We start from the raw sequence: 24250 nt of genomic DNA on the forward strand, positions 1-24250 counted from the left end.
ACATGAGGTAGTGGCTGGTTAGAGTGTTTCTCCTGAAATAAGGGAAACAAGAGGAACTCTGTGGTGACCTGGAAGAAGAGGTTATCATTTGGAAAACCCATGATGGGGCAAATTTCTTCGGCAAGACACTGAAGTGGCTGAATTGAGGAAATCAGTTTGTGTGTGTGTCCAACGAGCAACAAATCTCTCGATGAAACCAACAAGAACCTTCCTGAGTGGTAACCATTTACTTTTAGCACCAAAGCCTGGTGAAGATTCATAAATGTTAAATTCTGTGGACGGTATAAAAATTGCCTGATACCGGTGAACTTGGAGAAATGAGAAGTGAATGATTGGACTATTAAAGCAAAGAACTTTTCTGAACATATACACATTACATACACATGCACTTAGAATTAGAAGGGGGTTAAGTTAGGTTAATTTAGGTTAATAATAATTTAAAGTTTGATCCTGTTTTCATGTTTAAAGGTAATTAAAAACAACTTTTGTTTAAGTAACCATTTGTCTTGGTGAATTTCTATAGCTGCTGGGTTTTGGGATCCTCTGGGCTCATAACATAATATTTAATTAAGGGAACCTGGCCAATAGGTGATGCCACATTTATAGGTGGAGAGTTTGATCCTCCTAGCAATTTTGTCATTTTTGATTTTGCCCCTCTTGATGTTATTAAACATAAATGTGACAGAGCACTGGTCAGTGAGGAGCGTAAACTTCCTACCAGCCAGATATTGCCTCCAGTGTCTGATGGCCTCTCCAATGGCTTGAGCCTCCTTCTCGACAGAGAGATTCCGGAGCTCGTGGCCTCGCAGGGACCTGGAGAAAATTGCAGCTGGCCTTCACACCTGATTAAGGGTAGCAGCCAGAGCCACGTCCGAAGAGTCACTTTCCACATGGAAAGATACATTCTTGTCCACCACAAGCATGGTGGCTTTCGCATTGTGGCTTCAAAAATGGGTAAAAGCTGCTTGGGCTTCAGCCGAGAGGGGAAAAGTAGTGGATTTTAAGAGGGGGTGGTTCTTATCGGCGTATTGAGGGTCCCACTGGGTGTAATATGAGAAAAACTCCAGGCATCTCCTTAAGGCTTTCATATTACTTGGAATAGGGAGCTCTAACAGGAGCCATATCCTATTGGGGTCAGGGCCAGTAATACCATTCTCCACCACGTAACCACGTAACCGGTCGTTTAGACTGGAACACACACTTGCTGGGGTTATAAGTGAGGTTCGCGGCTTTCACCACATGGAGAAAGCTCTGGAGGTTGACTTTATGATCCTCCCAAAGTATGGCCACAGATGGTGACGTTGCTGAGGTAAGGGAAAGTAGTCTTCAACCTGTACTCGTCCACCATCTTGTCCAACTGCCTCTGGAAGATGGAAACTCCATCGGTAATACGGCAAGGGACCCTCTGGAATTGATAGAGCTGGCTGTTTACCTCAAAAGCAGTACAGGGATGGCCCCTGAAACTGATTGGCAGCTGGTGATAGATAGCCTTCAGGTCGATGGTCGAATAGATCTGATATTGCGCAATATCATTCACCATGTCCGAAATTCAAGGAAGGGGGTGTCCAGGAGTGTGAAACGATTAATTGTTTGGCTATAGTCAATTGCTAGCCTGGACTTATTTTCCCCTTTTACTACCACCACTTGGACTCTCCACGGGGTAGTGTTGGGTTCAACGACTTTCTCAATGAGCAGGCATTGAGTCTCTGATTTTACGAATAGCTGCACTCTTCATATCAATCGGTTTGCAATCCAGAGACAGAGGGGTGGTGGGGGGGTGCGATATTAAGTGTGGAGAGGCTGCATGTGGGTTCTGATTTCAATGACCCTCTGTTCCGAGCCACTATGGGAGGAAGGGGACCAGAGTACTCCAAGGTCACGCTTTTAAGATGACACAAGGAATCAAGACCCAACAGGTACCGGAGCACATAAATCGTCAAGTGACATACAACCGAAATTTACAAAATTTTCTCCCTTCGAAGGACAAATAAGAGTAGAGTGCAAATGAGATGCGAGAAATATACGGTAATTCGAAGAATGCAGTTTGTTTGTGTTCCCGAACAATCTGAGAGTCTATGAAACTTTCGGTCGAGCCAGTGTCAATTAAGCATCGAACTGAGTGTTTATTTACCTTAACAGTCACTATTGAGTTGCTGAGTTGATGTGGTCTGTCTTGGTCCAGAATCAGTGATGGGACCCTGGAGACTCTGTAGTCGCCCTCGCTTGAGTAGCCCCCTCCTTCCTGAGGCGCCACAGGCAAGATGGCGTTTACCTCGTGGTGTGGCAAGATGGCCACCCTTCATCCTCCTCTAACGACGACGGCGCTTATTTTGAATCATGGCAAGATGGCTGCCTTGGCTTTTTGTGCCGTTTTCCAACCGCCGCCCTCTGTCGGCGAGTTGCACACTAGGCCGGCTCCGGCAAATTGGGGAATAAGGGAGATGGCTTGGGGCTAGAGTTGGAGTCAGGAGCTGTGCAGGCTGCCACTCGACCATTGTCCCCTCTTACTGCAGATGGAGCAGACAGAGTCCTAAGCTGGGCATCAAGAGCGAGGGTGTTGACTTTTACTGCAGAAGAAGCACCTCCCTAGCACATGAAGGCTCCCTATCACAGGAAGCAAACTCCAGCAGCATCCGGGGACAGAATGTCGATCCGGAGCATTCTCGGCTTGAGCAGCGCTTCCATCTTCTAGTTAATAAGCTAATAAAATTATAGCGTGAATAAAAGCTCGCACGATTGGATGGAGAACACATGCTTTTATTAGCTTATAACAAAGGGTAGGGTCTCTCTGTAGTTTCCAGTAGAAATCAGGGATTTGGCAGGAAACCTGGGTTATATGTGGGTAGATGGGGCCGGAGCCAGCCACCTGTGAATCTCTCTTCACTACATGAGCAGACCAAAAAACAATTCTTTGGATGCATCTTGAATTGGGTGTCTGATAGTTTCTTATGGCTATTCCTGCTGAAGGAACTAGGTTACCTTTCACCTCCTCTGGATGCTGTATTGCTCCAGCTCTTTTATGTATGGCACTTGACCCCAGCATCTGCAGATTGTCTTGTTTAACTTCAGATGCCATTAGCTGCTTTCAGGTAGCCACAAAGCCCGACTGTAAAGCCGCACAGAATACTCCTGTGTGGCTGTCGGGTGGCCATCTGAAACCGGAAAAGCCGGCCAGGAGGGTTCATCACTTAACCCTTCTCCGAGAGGTATAACTACCCTGCTCGGAGTGTCGATTGTGGCAGCTGAAATCAGCTGGGCAGCCAGGGGGCGGGCTGATGACGTCGCGGTGACGTTGTCAGCCATCGACTCCTGAGATAAGGAAGCCAGACTAAAGTAGACTTCTTCAAACTTTAGTTCGCACCCTCTCCTGCTGCTGGTCTCACACCCCCCCCCTCCCCACTTGCCCGATTCCCGTTGCCGCTGCCGGTCCCCCCCCCCCACCCTCGCCCGCCCGACTCCAGTTGCCGCTGCCGGTTTCCCCCCCACCCTCGCCCGCCCCGACTCCTGCTGCCGTTCCCCACCCTCGCCTACCCGACTCCCGCTGCCGCTTCAGGGGTGGGGGAGAGGGAGACTGGCAGCGGGAGTTGGGCGAGGGTGGGGGGGGAGACCAGCAGCGGGAGTCGGGGGTGGGGTAGACCAGCAGCGGGAGTCAAGTAATGCATAAGCTGTTTGTCAGGCATTCCTTGACGCGCTGCTATGATGTGAGGTCAGCGTGGGCGGGATTAGGCACCTGTCCAGAGTCGCTGCTAGGTGGTGTTAGGTCTGCTTTGTTCATGAATGAGTGAGTCAGACACCAGACTGAGTCGAAATCTTTGTTCTTTATTACCGGATTGTAACACTTGCAACTAACAGTGTTAGTTGGAGAAGGCGCATTCTGCCGTTATCAGCAAGTGGTGTTTTTTTTATACCTCAGGATACGTACTTAGTAAATTATCATACCATGACATTGTCCAATGAATAAACTGTTGCTACCCTTCTCTGTTAGCCTGCTGCACATCATTCTTGTTAGTGCAAAGCTTATCTTGAGTGGACAAGGTCACATCTGAATTCTGTTACTCCTTCGTACTGGGTGACTCCTTCTCTGGTCCCATCTCATGATATTTTTACCTTACAGTGGTTAGCAGTCAGCTGGCACGTTTAGGTTCCAGAAAGCAGTCCATTCCATGGCCACCTAAACGTGCTAGCTGAACTCCTCTAACTGCGCCTGCAGGCGCCTAATCTTCTATCAGAATACCTGAAAGTGGCTATTATTGTGCCACCTACCTATTTTTAAAAAAATGTTCTTGAGGTCATGCCTATCCTGAACACACCCTCGAATATGCACAAGGGTATAACCTTGAGGACTATCAACATTGTCACTGAGCGGACTGTTACGCTGGAAACTTCTTCCTTTCGCCAGACTCCACGAACACACTGCAAGCATTGATGGTAGAAGTTGTTAAATTGCCTTTTCCAATGCAATTTCATTCCCCTACAATAAAATGCAATATATGGAAATTTTATAGATCAGCATCTTTTGACCCAAGGGTGAATTTGCTGTTTTATCTATGCCTTGTTAAGTTTTTTAAGTTGGGTACCTTCTCTTCAGTGTGCACATTCAGTCCTTTGTTGAGACAAAATGCAGCATAAAACAGTTTGCTGGAGGAGCTCAATGTGTTGAGCAGCATCAGTGGGGGAAAAAAAGAACAGCATTTTTCATTTAGACATATAGCATGGTAACAGGCCCAAGGGCCCATGGCATCCAAATACCCCAATTTGCCTGCAACTCCCATACATTTGGAAGGAAACTGTACCACCCAGCGTAAACGGGTGAACCTACAAACTCCTTACAGACCGCGCTGGATTCAAATTAGAGCGCTGGCACTGTAATAGCATTGCGTTGGCCTCTACACTAACCATGCCACCCCTAAACTTACCATGCTGTCCTTGCAGGTTGGAATTCTTCATCAAGACATCCAAATGTATTTCTCCAGATTCCAGCAGTCCAGATTCATCCGTCCCATAACAAAGTTCACTTTCAGTTCTCACAGTCTACTGCTTTCATTTGCTTGGAGTTTGCTTTGAGAAAGTTCACAGAAGATTAAATTCACTTTTGTAGGATAAGAAACAAGCAGCATGGCACTTGTTTACTGTCTTCGATGGATGGATTGAAGCCATAATTTCTTTCATCCACTTTCCTGAAGGTCATAAGTCCTTCAGTCACAGCCACATACCTGACTGTGATGCCTGTTCAAATATGGATACACCAAAATAGCTTGAGAATATGCCAAATCTGAAAGGAAATGAAGTGACCTTCTATTTGCTAGTCCCAGCAGAGGACATTGCAGTCTCCTTGGAACAGCAAAGAACACAAAGGCAATTGTAACGTGGAAGATGGTAGGGGTGAGTTCAATTGCAATGTACACAGACAGGAAAGGGATAGAGAGGATATGGGCCAATTGCAGGCATCTTGGGTCAGGTCAGCATGGAGGAGTGGGCCAGAGGGACTGTTTCTGGGCCAGGGGTGTAACTCTGGCATGGAGGAGTGGGCCAGAGGGACTGTTTCTGGGCCAGGGGTGTAACTCTGGCATGGAGAAGTGGGCCAGAGGGACTGTTTCTGGGTCGTGTAACTCTGGCTGTCATGTCAAATGAGAGATGGTCTTTTCCAACATCACATGCTGTCCTCTTCTCCATTTGATTACACTGGACAACAAATATTTTCAAAAGATTTGTTTCCTGAAAAAAAAAGGGATTATGACAAATAACTTTATGCTAAACACAATGATAATTTCAGCTTTGTTGTATCACCTAGGAAGTTGGAGAAATATTGAATTAATTTTTACAGAATTTCGCATGTTTAATTGCATAACGTTGACTCATTGCCCATTAGTTCATCCGACCTAAAAATGTTTTGTAGCTGATTTTTATTTGTATTCAACATCTGAAGCCTCTCGTGTAATTTCCAACAATAGTCGGGCAGTATTGATGGTCTCCAGTTGCCCCGATACCACTTTTCCATGGTCGCAATGTCCTGGCAAAACCTCTCACCATGTTCGTCACTGACTGCACCAGGGCCAGCAGAAGCATTCCAAATGCAGAAAATGAATTTTCAACGACACGTTGCACTTCATAGTTTTGTCGGCTTGAAGAATCATTGAAAATATAACAGGAAGTCTCAAAAATAGGTTATATCTAAAAATACACCCAAAATCCATAATGGACACCCGGAAGTATTTCGGAAGTAAAAATCTTTGTTGTCCAGTGTTATTTTTATCGTCTCTCAAAAAAATGGTTGCATTCTGGAATTAGGTGCAGGTTGGTAAGACATCCAAATGTATTTCTCCAGATTCCAGCCGTCCAAGATTGCCAATATTGTACAGTGCAGTCAAAAGACAATTTGGAGTAAATACAGGAATGCACACTTTGTAATGAATGGAGAACAGAGAAGTGATGAAAGAAAAACAATTCAGTGCGATGAAAAATTTTAGGAAACAAATACTGAACTTAATTCCTTTTCTCCATCAGGATATTGAATCTTTGATGTCAGAAGGGAACAAGTCACGAACAGTAGCAGCAACCAACATGAACGAAGAAAGCAGCCGTTCCCATGCAGTTTTCAACATTATTCTTACACACACTCTATGTGATCTTCAATCTGGGGTGAGTACTTGGGTGTTGATTCTGACTTGGATTACTTTTGTTCTTCTCACGCCGGGGATGTGCGCAAAAGTACATCAATCTGTTAAAAAACTGTGGATGAGAGCTAGGAAACGTAAAGGGGTAGAAAATTGTGCAGAAAAATATGATTGGTGAATGATGGTCAGGCAATGATGGTGAATGATGGGAGCAAGAAATGCACGCTGGGTTCGTGGATAATGACAGAATGAGGTCTGGCTTGGATACCTATAGGCCATTGTTAGAATAGAGGGTTCCTGTATAGATGAGAAAGTGGTGCAATAGTTAATAATTATGCTTCTCATCTCCAGGAACCCAGGTTTAATCCTGAACTTGGATGCTTCTTTTGTGGAGATTGTTTTTTCCCGCGATTGGGTCAGTTTCTACCAGTTTCAGAGTTCACATTTATTGTTAGAGTACAAACATGGTATCACATACAACCCTGAGATCCTTTTACTGTGGACCAGGCAGAATTTATAATTACTGGTAACTGTAAACTGTCCTTTAAAAAAAAAACTGTAAAAAAACTGTGTAAAGAAGTCTAAATTTTCATGAATAAATGAGCAAAGTACGAGTCTTTAAACAAATTTCCTTGCACATACTAAATGTTAGGTAGGTTCATTGGCTACTGTAAAATACTCCTTAGTATATGAATGGCAAAAGCAAAATGGATAAGAGTTTATGGGCACAAGAGAGAGATTAAATTATAGGACCACAGCTAAAATGAGACCCAATGGGCTAAATGGCCTTTTTCCACCCCCCCCCCCCCCCATAAGTGAGTAAAAGGGACGAAATTACCTGTAAAAACAGGAGAAAATCAGGACTTGTCATATTTTCAAGAGTTAGGATTGTGCTTGATCAATAACTGTCCTCTCAGTGGTTGAAGAAATATTATTTTCAGAACCAGAGGGAAAAACTGGGACAAATGGAGTGAATTGATTGCTGAACAAGTGCTGACGGGCATTCTGATGTAATGATTATGCGACTCCCCATAAGGGGTGATTATTTTAAAGAAAAAAGAAATGCAATGGTTATGATTAGGGGATATTGGGAAAGCGAGCGCATGGTTGAATTGGGGAATTGGAAAATCGTAATCATAGGTTCTTGGACTGAAAAGTAGGTTCACACACTGGTTGATTTGGGTTCTCTGTATCATATGAAGGATCAGAACTTAAAGAAACAATTGAAATTTGGTTACTATTCAAGTCGAGGAGCTCAATAAATGATGGTTGTGAATTTCCACCTGGAAAGTTAATTTTCATGCAAACAAGTGGAGCGGGTGGGCCATTATACTATTTTATGTGGAGTAATTACATAAAATTCAGACTATCCCCTACCTGAGAATTCACAAATCCTTGTGGTTCGGCATGTTTGCCCTAATCACCTTCATCTCACCAGGGCCCAAGTTTCCAAGCTCTCACTCAATTAACCATTTCCCATGCTCCCTTTAAACTTGTCTGGTTCATGGGGAAATCTATTATAATTCTGTGCAATTGTCTAAAAAGACGATTAAGAATGTGTTGGGTTAGTCACATGAACAACAGCCGATCGGCCAGAAAATTTTGCCTAAACTCGCGACACCAAATGCACCAGAGTATACATTTTAAATTAAATGTTTTTTTCATGACAAGAAGGTTAGTTGAGCTGAAAGGTTGTGCTATTTTTTAAAAAAAGTGGTGGATTAAATCCTCTAGAATAGGATCAAAAAAATCCCTTCTGGAGGTATAAAGGGAGAAATCACTGCGGAGCCATTTCTGAAGTAATTCTGATCTCTCCTTTTTTCAGACCCTGGGTGAGAAGGTAAGTAAACTGAGCTTGGTGGACCTCGCAGGCAGTGAGAGAGCAGCAAAAACGGGAGCTGCTGGGGATCGATTAAAGGAAGGAAGCAACATTAACAAGTGAGATTCTAGCGTTTTCACCGATGAAATATTGATTTCATCTTTTAATCTAGTCAATGCTCTGCTAAAATGATACGGCAATGTAATTTCAAGTGAGGCTTTGTATATTTTCATTATTAAACATGCTAATTGTTCACAAACTGGTGAGTAGTTTATCTAAACGAAAAAAATGCTGAATTAATGGGTTACATTGTGTTTTCATCTGGTCCACTATGGGTTGGGTTTGGAACCATTCTTTTACCTGTCATGTTGAATGTGAACCCCCCCCACCCCCAACTCCTTTGAAACTCAAATGCAGATGTCATATTGGACTTGAACCTTTGTACAGTGTTCTCTCATGCTAAAATAATTCAAATAATGGGAATTCACTCTTATGGAATTCTCAAATCCGAATCGGAATTTATTGTCATGAACAAGTCACAGAATTCAGTGTTTTGCAGCAACGTTGTGAATTGGGACCAATTGGAGTCTGGGAGCAAGGGTGAAACTGAATTGGGACCAATTGGAGTCTGGGAGCAAGGGTGAAACTGAATTGGGACCAATTGGAGTCTGGGAGCAAGGGTGAAACTGAATTGGGACCAATTGGAGTCTCGGAGTAAGGGTGAAACTGAATTTGGACCAATTGGAGTCTGGGAGTAAGGGTGAAACTGAATTGGGACCAATTGGAGTTTGGGAGCAAGGGTGAAACTGAATTGGGACCAATTGGAGTCTGGGAGCAAGGGTGAAACTGAATTGGGACCAATTGGAGTCTCGGAGTAAGGGTGAAACTGAATTGGGACCAATTGGAGTCTGGGAGCAAAGGTGAAACTGAATTAGGACCAATTGGAGTCTGGGAGCAAGGGTGAAACTGAATTGGGACCAATTGGAATCTGGGAGCAAGGGTGAAACTGAATTGGGACCAATTGGAGTTTGGGAGCAAGGGTGAAACTGAATTGGGACCAATTGGAGTCTGGGAGCAAGGGTGAAATTGAATTGGGATCAATTGGAGTCTGGGAGTAAGGGTGAAACTGAATTGGGACCAATTGGAGTCTGGGAGTAATGGTGAAACTGAAGCTTCATTGGGTTGATAGGTTGCCAGTGAAAATATCAAGACTGGTATTTGAGAATAAAGGTTAAATGATGTTGAGTGGGATGGCGAAGCAGCAAATCCAGCTGCTATTTTAGCACCAGAGAGCTAGGTTCATTCCTGACCTTGGTTGCTGACTGTAAAGCTCTCCCTCTCTCTCATGATTCCACTCATCACAAAGACATGAATGTTAATTGGTTTGATGTCCACTGTAAATTGCTCGGAGTGTGTCAGAAAGTTTGGAATCCGGGGGTTGGGAGTGTGAGGGGTGGGGGGGGGTTCATGATATCACATGATAATTGATGTGGATGGTAGGCCGAAGGGCCTGTTTCTGTCCGTTTGATTCATTTAATGATCTTGCTACGCTATGATTAGTTATCTTGAGCATCTGTTGAACCATTGGAAGTGAGAGTCAAACCTCCATGTTGATAAAGTTTCTTTGTGCTTGCATTTTATTTCAGATCTTTAACAACTCTAGGCCTTGTAATTTCTGCTTTGGCAGATCAGGCTGCCGGCAAAAACAAGAACAAGTTTGTTCCCTACAGAGATTCCGTACTAACCTGGCTACTAAAGGTAAACTGAGATTTACATCTGGGTTGTTGATTTCAGAATTAAGATGCCTGCAGCTGGTAGCAATAGGCCCTTTCAGGGCGACGACAGGAGCGAATTTTAAGCTGCTAACTCACCTTTCAGGTGGCAGCCCAAAAAGGCTGCTTGCAGCATTACCAGGCCCACCTGAAAAGGTTTATTCAACCAGAGGTACATCGTAGCGCTCTCCAGACTGGTGTCGCAGCCCTACCCATCATAAATATACGGTATAGCAATGGCAGTCTTCACTACCCATAATCCCCCACGCAGGTGGAATTGCTCTGTATTTCTCACATCAGTTCCAGATGTTTGGGGGATTATGGGTAGGGAAGACCGCCATTGCTATGCTGCCCCCCCCCCCCCCCCCCAATCCCCTGATGTCCCCTGCCAGCCACCCCTGCCCCGACGTCCTCTCCTCCCCAGTGGGGCAGGGGTCTATCAGGCAGCAGGGAGTTGCTGCCTGATAGCCCCCCACCCCGCTACCTGATATTTCATGCCTGGATGATATGTTTGAAAATTTACAATATATTAAGTTTTTAGATAGATATGACTTTTTGGAATTTCTGTCAAAGTCCTAAAAATTAAAAAAATGCCTTCTTTGTTGCACTTAAGACATCTCCACTGTAACAAAACAATCCCAAAGGTCCATTAATTGTCTCTAGATTAAACCATTCCCATGCTTGGTAAGTCAATTGAAAGTGATTTTAGATCTCCTGACAACGACACTGTTAATGGCAGCTGGTTAATTTGCGGCATGTTAGCGGGGCGATGTGTTGCGGGCTTACAGCGGCTGCACATTGAACTCCACTGATTATCCCTCCCCAAGGAGGGTTGGCATAGGTGGCTCAGAGGCACTCTCGGAGCATTTAATTGAATATGTCCTTCCACATGGGGGGAGATTATGCGGCTTTACAAGGGGGTGTTCAGGTCACCTGAAAGGGCCCAATCACAGACCTGTCCCCGATTCTCTGTGCAGGATGAGTGGAGACTAAACTGTTGTTCAGGGTGTGTGAATGAATGTGTGGTGAGAGTATGCTAAATGGCCTATTATTTCTTTTCTGTTCTGAGCCAACTTTGGGAAGGGGAGGACTAAAAAGGTGTAAAAAGATAAAATGCTGAGATTGTGAATGAATGTGAAAAGAGATAATTAAGTTGGATGCTGATGGGGAACAATTGAATACATGGTCATGAGGACCTGAGTGAAAGCCTATTTATAGTTAATTTGGCCACAGGGTAGATAGAATGTGGATAATGATCATGTCAGTTGTTCTTCCAAACATGTGATGCAGGGTGATTTGGCAATATTAAAACAGGAAGCAAGATGAGACTGCTTGAAACTCGATTCACTGCAACCAGCAACTAGAAGAATGCTGATATTGTTCATTCCCTAGATTTTAGCTTGGATTGTATTAGAGTTCAAGAGATGCCCTGTATTGATCCCTAGTGTGTGCCGTTCCTCAACATTTGTGGCAAAATTAACAATTTCTCATCACAAGATCAGAAGAAGAATGACAGGGGAAGCAAGTCATTGGTGTCAACCACAAACTCCATTCACTGCTTTACCAAATCATGTTCAAAGTTATTATCATGCAACCAGATGAAACACCGTTTCTATGGACCTCTGGCACACAAATAGACATAAAATATACACCATATAACAATCACATATATTTTCTTTACTTTGGCTTGGCGTCGCGGACGAAGATTTATGAAGGGGTAATGTCCACGTCAGCTGCAGGCTCGTTTGTGGCTGACAAGTCCGATGCGGGACAGGCAGACACGGTTGCAGCGGTTGCAAGGGAAAATTGGTTGGTTGGGGTTGGGTGTTGGGTTTTTCCTCCTTTGTCTTTTGACAGTGAGGTGGGCTCTGGGGTCTTCTTCAAAGGAGGTTGCTGCCCGCCGAACTGTGAGGCGCCAAGATGCACGGTTTGAGGTGATATCAGCCCACTGGCGGTGGTCAATGTGGCAGGCACCAAGAGCTTTCTTTAGGCAGTCCTTGTACCTCTTCTTTGGTGCACCTCTGTCTCGGTGGCCAGTGGAGAGCTCGCCATATAACACGATCTTGGGAAGGCGATGATCCTCCATTCTGGAGACGTGACCAACCCAGCGCAGTTTGATCTTCAGCAGCGTGGATTCGTTGCTGTCGGCCTCTGCCATCTCGAGTACTTCGATGTTGGTGATGAAGTCGCTCCAATGAATGTTGAGGATGGAGCGGAGACAACGCTGGTGGAAGCATTCTAGGAGCCGTAGGTGATGCCGGTAAAGGACCCATGATTCGGAGCCGAACAGGAGTGTGGGTATGACAACGGCTCTGTATACGCTAATGTTTGTGTGTTTCTTCAGGTGGTTGTTTTTCCAGACTCTTTTGTGTAGTCTTCCAAAGGTGCTATTTGCCTTGGCGAGTCTGTTGTCTATCTCATTGTCGATCCTTGCATCCAATGAAATGGTGCAGCCGAGATAGGTAAACTGGTTGACCGTTTTGAGTTTTGTGTGCCCGATGGAGATGTGGGGGGGCTGGTAGTCAAGGTGGGGAGCTGGCTGATGGAGGACCTCAATTTTCTTCAGGTTGACTTCCAGGCCAAACATTTTGGCAGTTTCCGCAAAACGGGACGTCAAGCGCTGAAGAGCTGGCTCTGAATGGGCAACTAAAGCGGCATCGTCTGCAAAGAGTAGTTCACAGACAAGTTGCTCTTGTGTCTTGGTGTGAGCTTGCAGGCGCCTCAGATTGAAGAGACTGCCATCCGTGCAGTACCGGATGTAAACAGCGTCTTCATTGTTGAGGTCTTTCATGGCTTGTTTCAGCATCATGCTGAAGAAGATTGAAAAGAGGGTTGGTGCGAGAACGCAGCCTTGCTTCACGCCATTGTTAATGGAGAAGGGTTCAGAGAGCTCATTGCTGAATCTGACCCGACCTTGTTGGTTTTCGTGCATTTGGATAACCATGTTGAGGAACTTTGGGGGGCATTCGAGGCGCTCTAGTATTTGCCAAAGCCCTTTCCTACTCACGGTGTCGAAGGCTTTGGTGAGGTCAACGAAGGTGATGTAGAATCCTTTGTTTTGTTCTCTGCACTTTTCTTGGATATACTGTACATAAAAATATAGCATAAAATAAATATGTATAAATATTTCAGAATAACTTACTCATTTCATTTGCAAGAAACACAAGGTTACAGAATACCATTCATCAATCTCACAGGCTGTTTCCCAGCCTGGCAGTCCTGATTTTGATGCTCCTGTTCAATCTTCTTGGTGATAGTAGGTCAAAGAATGTGTGTGATGGATGGTTGTGATCCTCTAATTCTTTGAGCCCTATTTAAGCAACACTCCCATTGAATGTCTTCAGTAGAGCAAAGGGTGATATTCTCGGCTGTTTTAATGGTTCTCGGCATTGACTTCCAGTTGATGCTTTGCAGCTACCATACTGTGCAATAATGCAGCCAGATGAGACACGCTCAATTGGGCTCAAATAAAATGGTCCAGAGTCTGCAGTTATCACTTTGATAATATCGTTAATCCATTCCCATCTCTGCAATACCTCCAAAATGCTGATCGTCTCCTTTGTCCCTTTGTTACTTCTGGACTGCGGTTGTTTGAATGAACTGATGGTTTTACGCTGCCACTGGAATGTTTCAATTTAAGATGAGCAGACCTTGTCAATGACACTCACATCGTGTGCAGGACCAAATCATAAGGAACCAAGTGGGTCCTAATTCAATCCAAGTGAATGATTTGTTTCTAAAGTAGAAGAGTTCATTACTTTGAGAGATTAGTTTAGATAAAAGAGTAAGAAAACATTCTGCATCATCTGCTGCTCCAGACTAACTCCAACCTCTCACTGATGTGAATTGTGGTATATTAATCTGTCCAAATACTTGTGAATGGATAAGTTACCTTTTGTGTAGTAAAGCGCTACAATCCTATGGTGGTGTCCAGGCAGCAATTGACAATCAATCCTTTAATCTGTAGGATTAAGTTTTATTTTTTTAAATTCCAATTATTTACCCTTGTTAAAAGCATGAAAATCAAAGCTGTAATTTTTTTCAGGTCAATTTTAAATTTGGATATACTGCACTGTAAAGACCCTTCTGGCCCACATGCCATGCTGCCCAAATAGCCCAATTATCCTACAACCCCTGTATATTTTGAAGGGTGGGAGGAAACTGTTCCTGGAGGGAACAGGGAGAACGTATAAAATCCTTACAGGCAACGATGGATTTGAACTCCGTTGCTAGCGCTGTAATAACATTGCGTTAACTGTTATACTCACTGTGTTGCCCACTTAATTAATAGCTCTTGTAAGAAATGGAATCTTCATATTTGATCTCTGGTTTTCATGAATTGTATTTGAGAAAAATCTGGACATGGATGCAAGAAATCTTAACATTCTTCTCACTGCTGGGTGTAAGGTAAATTGAGTTTATCCCTTCTCATCTTCCAGTTTTAAAAGGGTCTTTGTTGTAATTTTTAAGGAGTTGACTAAAAGTGTATTGTATGGCCTGGATTTTGCACTGAGTGACAATGGACAGATTTTTTGCTGTTGAACGCAAAAAGAAGCTGCCCACAATATCTAGTTATTTCTGATCAAGAATAAGAGCCTGATTACCAAGATGAGCCCGACAGAATTCAACTACGCCAGTTGACCAATGTATGTTCTGAGAGAATATAAAGATTGGAATTGGTGTACTGTATATTGTGTTTCGCTGGTTCAATATGTTATCCAGGTTGGGGACATTTGCTTAGTCACGCTTTACCCTAACGCATGTGACTAGTGTTCTTGAGATTATATTTGGCATGATAATCAGGTCAGGTATGGCTTGGATTAGGCTGTTTTTAATGTTATATCTGAGCAGATCTCCAGAAGAATTCCCCTTGGTCAAAGTTTTTTTTGACAGCTTGAGGAGATCTTTGGCATCCTGCAAAAAGGATGTAATCATACAAACTTTTGTGGCCAATCACAACAGGCCACAAATTGGGAGGTAGTGGACTAATTTTTAACTAGTTTTATTACAGAGAGCAAAATAAAACGTTGGGACCTATTGAAGCTTAAACAAGGTGAATATCATAAATTATGAAAAACAACTTTTTGACAATAAAAATCGTAGCTCAAAAAATTGAGGGAATTGGATTCTAAACATAAAGTACTTGGGGCTGGAAGGTGATTTGGCAACAAATATAGCTGAGTATTCTGTTCCTCGTCTTGAGAACGCGATTGCTTATTTTTCATTACAATTTCAGGGGTTTCTTTACAGTTTTTGAAAATTGAACTTCTCATCAGTTCTCTGATTTTTTTTGCTGTTTTCCTTCGAAATATCTACACAAATCCCTTATTACAACAAGAAATCGAACACCCAATTCTGCATTTCGGCATTTAATTACATATGAACTCTGAAAATTGTTGTTACATTTGCCTCATTTACAACATTTGAATGCTTCAGATGTGTTTTTATTGCAAGTTCGGGACTTTTGAAATATTTTCAACAGCACTCCTTATGCGAATGTTGAATTGAGTTGACCTCGGTCCAAATGGAACCTACTCATCCATCATCACTGGGTTTAGCTATATGCATTTTGTGGTGCACACACTCCCTGGTAATCAAAATTATGATTTTATTTTATGCGATGTTCATCTTTGTCCCCCTTTCCCCTGCCCCTTCCCTATTCTCACCTCCCTGTCCACTGGATGATGATCAACCAGTATAGAATCTGAGTCACGTAGCACAAAAGAAGGCCTTGCGGCCCAATAGTACATGGTCCATGCTGACCAGGCTATCCATCCAAGCTAGGACTATTTGCTGACACAGTTCAATACCTACAAATGCTGGAGAAACTTAGCAGGTCATGCAGCATCCATAGGAAGTAAAAGACAATCAGGCCCGAGCCTTTTGCAGGGTACTTTTGCAGACCCAGACCTTGTTCTTTGAGGTAGCTTTACACAAACATGAGTCATGAGCCATTTATGGTTAACTTTTAAGCTTCATAACCTTTAAATGCTGAAATATTATATCAGGATTTAAAATGCCACTTGCATTTGTAAGGGAACACGTGCATTTGGAGTGAGTGGTAAGCTGTAATTGTTTTTTGTTGCAAATATGTAGGACAGCCTTGGTGGAAACAGCAAAACCGCAATGATTGCAACGGTCAGCCCTGCAGCAGACAACTACGACGAAACACTGTCCACGCTGAGGTATGCAGACAGAGCCAAAAACATTATTAATCATGCTGTGGTGAATGAAGATCCTAATGCCAGGATCATCCGAGAACTTCGTGAGGAAGTAGATAAACTGCGGGAGCAACTTTCCAGAGCAGAGGTATGATGTGGCAGAAATCCTCGATTTTAAGTTGCCCATTTATCCAGCTGGTTAGGAATAGGTTGGTTTGGGGTGTGTTGACTGTTTAGAAGAGGACATTGAAGTAACTATGAAAATGTTAGTACAGTACTTATTTCAAATATTTCATGAAGTATTAGTTGCCCAGAACATTGCTAATCATGTTGCTAATCAGGAGGCATTTGGCTGTTTTGCATGCTGCAATTAAAGGTAAAGATTCCATTATTGTTATGTAACACTACATTTAGAATAGAACATACACGAAATTCTTTAACTTTGTCTCCCGTAAGGAAGACAGAGAGTCGCCACTTTGTCCAGCGCCCCTCACAGAAATGCACTTCAAGTGCACTAATTCATGTACTTGAAGGCACTATATTCGGCAGAGGTCCCATGTCGCTGATGTTGATTTGCAAAGATATTTTAATCTGACAGACAAGAATCCTGTGGATTGAGTAGGAAAGGCTTCACTGACCCCTGGTGGTGATGTCTGCGTTGGATTACAGGATTCAGCTTGGCTCTCTGATCTTGTGGTCAAATATTTGCGGATTTGTTGACTCAACTCAAAGTTCCTGATGGTAATGATTCTTGCAGAGTTTGCAAATGATTAACAAGATGCATCTAATCTAATTGAGGAAGTCATTTACAAAATTGCCAGTCTTCTGCTTTGGTGATTTTAATGCCATCGGAATTTAAGGTTTACATTATGAAAGTATGTGACACCAAATACATCAAGTAATAAAACTCAAAAATCTGCAGGCAACACAGTTGAAGTCAAAACCCAAAGCTGGAGAAGCTCGGCAGACACCAAATACATCAATGTTGTTTTGTTTCTCAAGATTTATGTACGAGTGTTCTCTGTAAAATTGATGAAATTCAAATCAGTTAATATGAACTGTGACAGTATATAGATATGTTTTTGGGAGATAAATTGGGCCAGGTTTGTTAGTGTAGGTCAGATACAAACACTTCAAAACAGATCTTATTTAAAATACTGGAGCTCTGCTAATGCTAGACATATCGGCCCCAGAACCTTTGCAGAAGCTTTGAAGAGCGCCCAAGAAACTTTACAAATGGATTGTTGTTTACAAAAAGGCAACAGATGAAAGAACTTGTCGGAGCCGCATTCTGTCAAAGAGGACCATGTGGTTTTGCAAGCAGAGAGAGTCAAACAGGCTTTTCTCTCAGAGAGAGAGAGAGAGAGAGAAAGAGAGAGGAGCCTCTTTCAGGTGGAATAGCTGGGAGAATACGGCTCCGGAGCCAGCTGCGGGTGAGTGCAAAGCAACATTCAGGTGGCAGCACTGAAGGCGCAGTTCTGGCACCTGAAAGGTCCGCGGTGGGGAGAGGTGCCGCGGAGCAAATGCCGGCTCCTGTCAACTGTAGCCGTAGTCCCGCCAGCTTTCTGGTGCCTAGGGGGAGCTCTTGGAAGCGGACCATATACCTACCCGAGTAGGGTTGGCTAAGTACTCCTCGGGTCAGGGTTCTCCATTTTCAGGTGGCCTCTCAACAGCCGCATTCGGGTATTTTAGGCGGCTTTATGTTGGGGTATATCCTGGCCACCTGAAAGCAGCTAGAGAAAGACACACACAGATCAGTTCTACAGTCAGCAGCAGAAGCTGGAACAGAACAAGCTTGTAGAAAACCCAATTTGGAAGACAGGTTGTGACTGCCGTTGTGGTTCATGGAAGAGGAGAGGACTGGCTGTCTAATGTTTAACTTGAAATAAGAAAAACAAGAAGACACTCTATGGTGACCTAAAAGATAGAGGTTGTCATCTGGAGAACCCTGTGGGGGCAAGTTTAATCAGCAAGACTCTGAAGTGGCTGATTGAAAAGGAATCAGTTGTGGATGTCCTGGAACAACAAATTTCTCTGAAAACTGACAGGAACCTTCCTGAATGGTAACCATTTACCTTTCAAACACCAAAGCCTGGTGAAATTCATAAATGTTAAATTCTGTGCACAGAATAAGAATTACCTGCAACCAGTGAACTTGGAGGAGTGAGAAGTGAGATTGGATACAAGGGAGGAGCTGAAAGAAATCATTATCTCTAAGGACATGGTCTTGGGGAAATTGAAGGGATTGAAGGCCGATAAATTCCAAGGGCCTGATAATCTACATCCTAGAGTACTTAAGGAAGTGGACATTCAGATAGCAGATGCTTTAAGAATTATTTTCCAGAACTCGATAGACTCAGGATCAATACCCATGGATTGGAGGGTAGCTAATGTTACCCCACTATTTAAAAAGGGGGGTAGAGAAAAAGCGGGGAATTATAGGCCGGTGAGCCTTACATCAGTATTGGGCAAAATGATGGAATCCATTATTAAGGATGTAATAGCGGAGCATATGACTAGCAGAGAAGGGATCGGACAGAGTCAACATGGATTTACAAAAGGTAAATCGTGCTTGACAAATCTATTGGAATTCTTTGAGATGGTGACAGGTAAAATAGATGGGGGAGAGCCAGTGGATGTGGTGTACCTGGACTTCCGAAAGGCCTTCAATAAGGTCCCACATAAACGACTGGCATGCAAAATCAAGGCTCATGGGATTGGGGGCAAAGTATTTTTTTTTTTTTTTTTTTTTTTTTAAATTTTTTATTTTTCACACCATAAATCACAATAGCCATGATATACACTTTTTCTTTTCCACACATTTACAGTGACTTTTTCTCCCTCCCCCCTCCCTCCTCCCAAGCCACCCCCCCATCCCTCCCCCCTCTCATCCATTTTAGTTATACAATCTAGGTTGCATTAATTCAGTTAGACAATGTTGTCATTCAACAAAAATACACCAGAAATTCTACTGAGTCCATTTTTTTCTTCTCTTCTCCTTCCATCAACTTAGGTAATGTTTGTTCCCGGTAGGTTTTCGCTATTGTATTTAATGTAAGGCTCCCATACTTGTTGGGGGCAAAGTATTGATGTGGATTGAGAACTGGCTGGCAGATAGAAGACAGAGAGTTGGGATAAATGGCTCGTTTTCTGAGTGGCAGGCAGTGACCAGTGGGGTGCCACAGGGATCTGTACTGGGACCCTAGCTGTTCACAATTTACATTAATGATCTAAATGAGGGGATTGGATGTAATATCACCAAATTTGCAGATGACACTAAGCTAGGAGGGGTTGTGTGCACTGAAGAGGGGGTCAGGAAGCTCCAGTGTGATTTGGATAAATTGGGGGACTGGTCAGATACATGGAAGATGCACGACAATGTGGATAAGTGTGAGGTTATGCACTTTGGTAATAAAACCGGAAATCTGACAGGATCTTGACTAATTCGTTGGTGGCAGTACTCACTGAGCGCAGGTGGGGGTTGGTGAGCTTGGTGCTGTTGAAGGAGAGTGATTGGAATGTCCGGACATGTACTGCTTGATGTCCACCAGGAGGGCCCTCAGGAAGTCGGCACCTAAAAGTGGTTGCTGCGCGGCTGCCAAGGTGAATTTACAGGTGAACTGGCTGTCCCCGAAGTAGAGGGGCATGGAATAGATGCCGAAAGTTCGGATACTGGAGCTGTTTGCCACTCAGTTCTCTGCCCATTTTGCCGCAGCGAGCTTTAAGGCTGGTAGGGGGGGAATGATGTATTGTTCCCCAGTATCCACTAAGAAGCATCGGCCTGAGAGCGAGCCCTGGATATGTAGGAGGCTATGCAGTTGGCTGGTCGTCGCAGCCATTAATAATGGCTGGCCTGGGCGTTTCCCTGAAACGAGCAGGGGAAGCAACATCACCAGGTATCGGAGCCCCATCGTTGATGATAATAACAATATAGCTCACAGTGGGGCTTCTCGTTTAGTTGGTTGGATGGTCGGTCGGATGGTCGGTTGGTGTTCCTTGTGGTTGGGCGCTGTTTTTTTTTTAAACTTTATTTAAGATTTTATAACATGAATAACATAGGATTACATTAAAAAAAATTAAGAATAAAATAATAAAATTACAATACAATATCAGTAATCTAAATAATTATTACACATTAATAACCCAACTCAAATTAGTCCAACCCCCCCTTCCCCCGAAAATAAAGAGTGAAGAATTAATAAAGTTAATAATATATGTGAGAAAAAAACCCCACTTACAAAAAAAAACAAAAACATAACCGATTAAAATACTAACAAAAAGAAAAGTAATTAATACTAAGATATCAGACTTAAAAAACATATTTAAATCAAACTTAAATGCATATATTTAACAAACGGAGTTAAGATGAAACATATATTTAACTCAAACTTAATATAAAAAATTAGTAAAGTTAGTAACATTATCTATCAAAAATTCTTAAACAATAATCAATTCTTAAAAAAGAATTGTAGCATGAAAAAAAGATGAAAAAAAAACTTTCTCTATAGAGATAAACCTTCACCAAATATCAACTAACTTCACATCTATCATCATATTAGTCACATAAACCACCATCTTAAAACAAAATTCAAACCTCATTAAGCATTGTACAATTCAATTTTAGTACTCTTCCACCATTTTTCCCTTTTACTCTTGAATAGTTATCCAATAAAAGCTCCAATACCACATTTAAATATCCCCAATCATTTCGTTAAAATTCAGATATCCAAATAATAAAAACACATCTACAACGAAATCTATATCTTCAACAAATGGAGCATAAACCACAAACAAAATTCAAGCCTCATTAAGAATTGTACAATTCAATTTATAACTTTCACCATTATTCCCTTCGTTCTATTACTAAAATAGCAAAATAATATACACCAGAATTACCACTCCTTTCACCTTCAAGTTAAAGAAAAAATATTAAAAAAAACTTATCCATCCCATTCACATTTAAATTTCAGATATTCCTTATCTACTGAATAAACTTTACAAAAAAAACCACATCAATTTTTAGTTTTTTAAACAATCAAATACTTTCTTATGCTTTTTTAAAATATTTAAACAAATAAAAAACCCTTTCACTCTTTAATAATACAAAAAAAGTAAAAAAAAACGGGTAGGAGGTTAAAAATACCCCCTCCCGTCTAAACCGCGCAATGCGGTAACTCCCAAAAAAAAAATGGGTGTGAGATAACTCACACGTAGCAGATGACTTTCATGAAATCCGACCGACCATCCAACCTATCCAGTTCTCTCCCCCAACTCTCACTTCATTTTAAACTAACATCATCATTTAAAAAAAAAAATTAGAAAAAAAAAAGGACAACTCTTCTTTTAATCAGCTCCAACTGCCGAGTCACCATTACAACCATTTCTTCTTGGAGCACGGCTCTTTTCTTCCATCTCTTGTCTCCTTAGAGATCGCGGCGGACTATGTCTCTGTTGAAACTGAGTAATTGGCAGCTCTTGAGCAAATGCTATAGCTTCCTTTGGAGAATCAAAGAACTTTGGTTGGCAACCATCTTGAAAAACCTTCAAAACAGCTGGATATCTAAAGGTTGCCTTGTAACCTTCCACAACAACTCTTTAGCAGGATTGAATTCCCGTCGTTGGAACTTCTTGACTCAAATCCGCATAGAAGAAAACTCGATTATTTTGAATCATCAAGGGTGATTTTCTCTGTTGTGCATTTCTAATAGCCACCGCCACTCGTAAAATTATTTCTCTGTCGTAATAATTCAAGCAACGAACCAAAACAGGTCTTGGACTTTGACCTGAAATAGGTCTTCTACGCAAGGCTCTGTGAGCACGTTCCAGTATTATACCTTCTGGGAAATGTTCTTGACCCAACACCTGCGGAATCCATTCAGTAAAAAATTTTCTTGGGTCTGGTCCCTCCATACCTTCCGGCAAACCAATAATCTTTATATTGTTCCGTCTGGATTGGTTTTCCAAATAATCAATCTTTTTCACCAAATTTTTATTTTGAGTTTGTAAGTCTTCGACCCTTTTGGTCACATCAAAAACTTGATCCCGTATTTCATCTATATCTTCTTCACACGAATTAAATTTATCTCTCACTTCAAGCTTAAAAGCTCCAAACTCAGCCATCTGTTGAGAATGTATTTTCACCAAAGTATTAAACCTAGTACCAAGTTCAGTCATAATCTTGGATAATCCCTGCATTGTATAAGATAATTTAGATTCAAGATTCACAAAAATCTTTTCAATTGGAAGAGATTTTGGCTCAACAGATTCCTGCTTCTTCTCCAAAGGATCTTCTATTCCTTCCTTCATTCTGGTTGCCTTCCTTGTAGTATGGCTGCATGTGGAAACACCAGCCACAGCCTCTCCAGCAATGACTGGAGGACGCTGGCCGGGGTTTTCCCCAGTCCATAATGTATTAAATTCTCCCAGTACATCAAGTTGTATAGGTTCTTGTATCTCAAGCGATGCAGTTTGCAGCACCACCTCTACAGTTGACAAATGCCTTTGAGTAACTCTTTGTTCTAAAGGCTGTTTGGCGCCCTCTTTAGGGGGCTCTACCAATGTAACATAGAGCTCTACATCCGAACACTGTACCTCTCTCCTGGGATCCATTTCACGCTGAGTCCCGGTGTCTTTCCTGTAGGTAGGCTCCAAAACTTGAACTTTTGGAAAATGTAGTTTTTTGATGATCTGTTGTCGTTTTTTTTTTGCTCTTTTCCACCAATTGTACCATCATAAGTTAAATTAACAGCACTGAAATTATCTAAACTTTTAAAGAATTTTAACGGGCATTTCTAGACAAAACAATAAGATAGAGTCAGGAGAAGACTGGAAGGCACGTCTGATCCTTACGCCATCTTGCTAAGCCCCCCGATTGGGCGCTGTTGACGTGGTGTCATCACCTTGTCGATTGAAGTACAAACTTCCCTCTTTGCTGCCCATAGCATGTCTGCTTGGGTGGCCACCTTTCTGGGTTCTTTGAAAGCTCCTCCACAATGAGCAGCCGGATGTCTTTGGGCAGCTTCTCCAGGAATATTTGCTAGAACAGTGGGCAGGAGGTGTGGCCATCGCAGAGGGCGAGCATGTCACTCATGAGGATGGATGGAGCCCTGTCCCCTAAGCCATCAATATATACCAGTCAGGCAACGTGCTCGTGCTTTGAGAGCCTGAAAGTGTGGGTTAGTAGCTCTTTAATGGCCACATACCTTCCTTGTTCCAGGGGGAGCTGGATGAAATCGATAATCCGGGCTGCTGTGTCCTGGTCGAGGGTGCTGATAACATAGTAGTAGTGTGTGACATCCTCAGAGATCCTTCGAATGCCGAATTGCGACTCGGTTTGCTGGAACCACACCTGTGGTTGGGTGGTCCAGAAGCAGGGCAGTTTCAGCGCTATGAGATTGATCTCCGGTTGTGGCTCCGGCATCGGATCCAAAATGCCATTTGAACTAGTCGGGATCACCACTGTAGCGGGGTCGCTACTGCTACAGCCAGGTTATAGCTTTTATCAGGGTGGCTTTGTCTGTCTGGTTATAGCCACGGGTGTAGCTCCTGGGCTGTAGGTCAAAACTTGCAGAGGAAAGAAGATGCACATGGCGGTAGAGTGTACTTGACACTGAGTTTATTCAGGGGCATCTCTGCCTTTTATAGTGAGCTTGGCTACGTCACCACTGGGGCGTGGCTTGAGTGGGCCGTACACTGATTGGTCAGTTCCAGCGTCTGGGCTCTGATCGGGCCCCCTGCGATCCGCTGGCGGTGGTTGGCCAGTTTCACCATTCCATCGGTGGTCTATGGAAACAGCCTGTGCGAGATCTTGCTGGTTGCCATGTTCACCAGCCATTTCTGGTGTTGGCCTAAGGCACAGTCCGCTACAACATCAATGAATTATCG

General features: G+C 42.9%; 1 protein-coding gene across 1 annotated transcript in view; it reads left to right on the plus strand.

Moving 5' to 3' along the window:
- The window catches only part of LOC138762345 (kinesin-like protein KIF13B), a 212459-nt gene that overhangs the window by 102981 nt on the left and 85228 nt on the right, over window positions 1-24250 (plus strand). The window contains exons 9-12 of the mRNA XM_069936114.1: window positions 6505-6639; window positions 8440-8552; window positions 10080-10191; window positions 16302-16514. Of these exons, the coding sequence (XP_069792215.1) occupies window positions 6505-6639; window positions 8440-8552; window positions 10080-10191; window positions 16302-16514 (573 nt within the window). The remainder of the gene's footprint in view (window positions 1-6504; window positions 6640-8439; window positions 8553-10079; window positions 10192-16301; window positions 16515-24250) is intronic.

This window comes from Narcine bancroftii, chromosome 4 (genome assembly GCF_036971445.1).
Source record: "Narcine bancroftii isolate sNarBan1 chromosome 4, sNarBan1.hap1, whole genome shotgun sequence".
Classification (NCBI taxonomy): Eukaryota; Metazoa; Chordata; class Chondrichthyes; order Torpediniformes; family Narcinidae; genus Narcine; species Narcine bancroftii.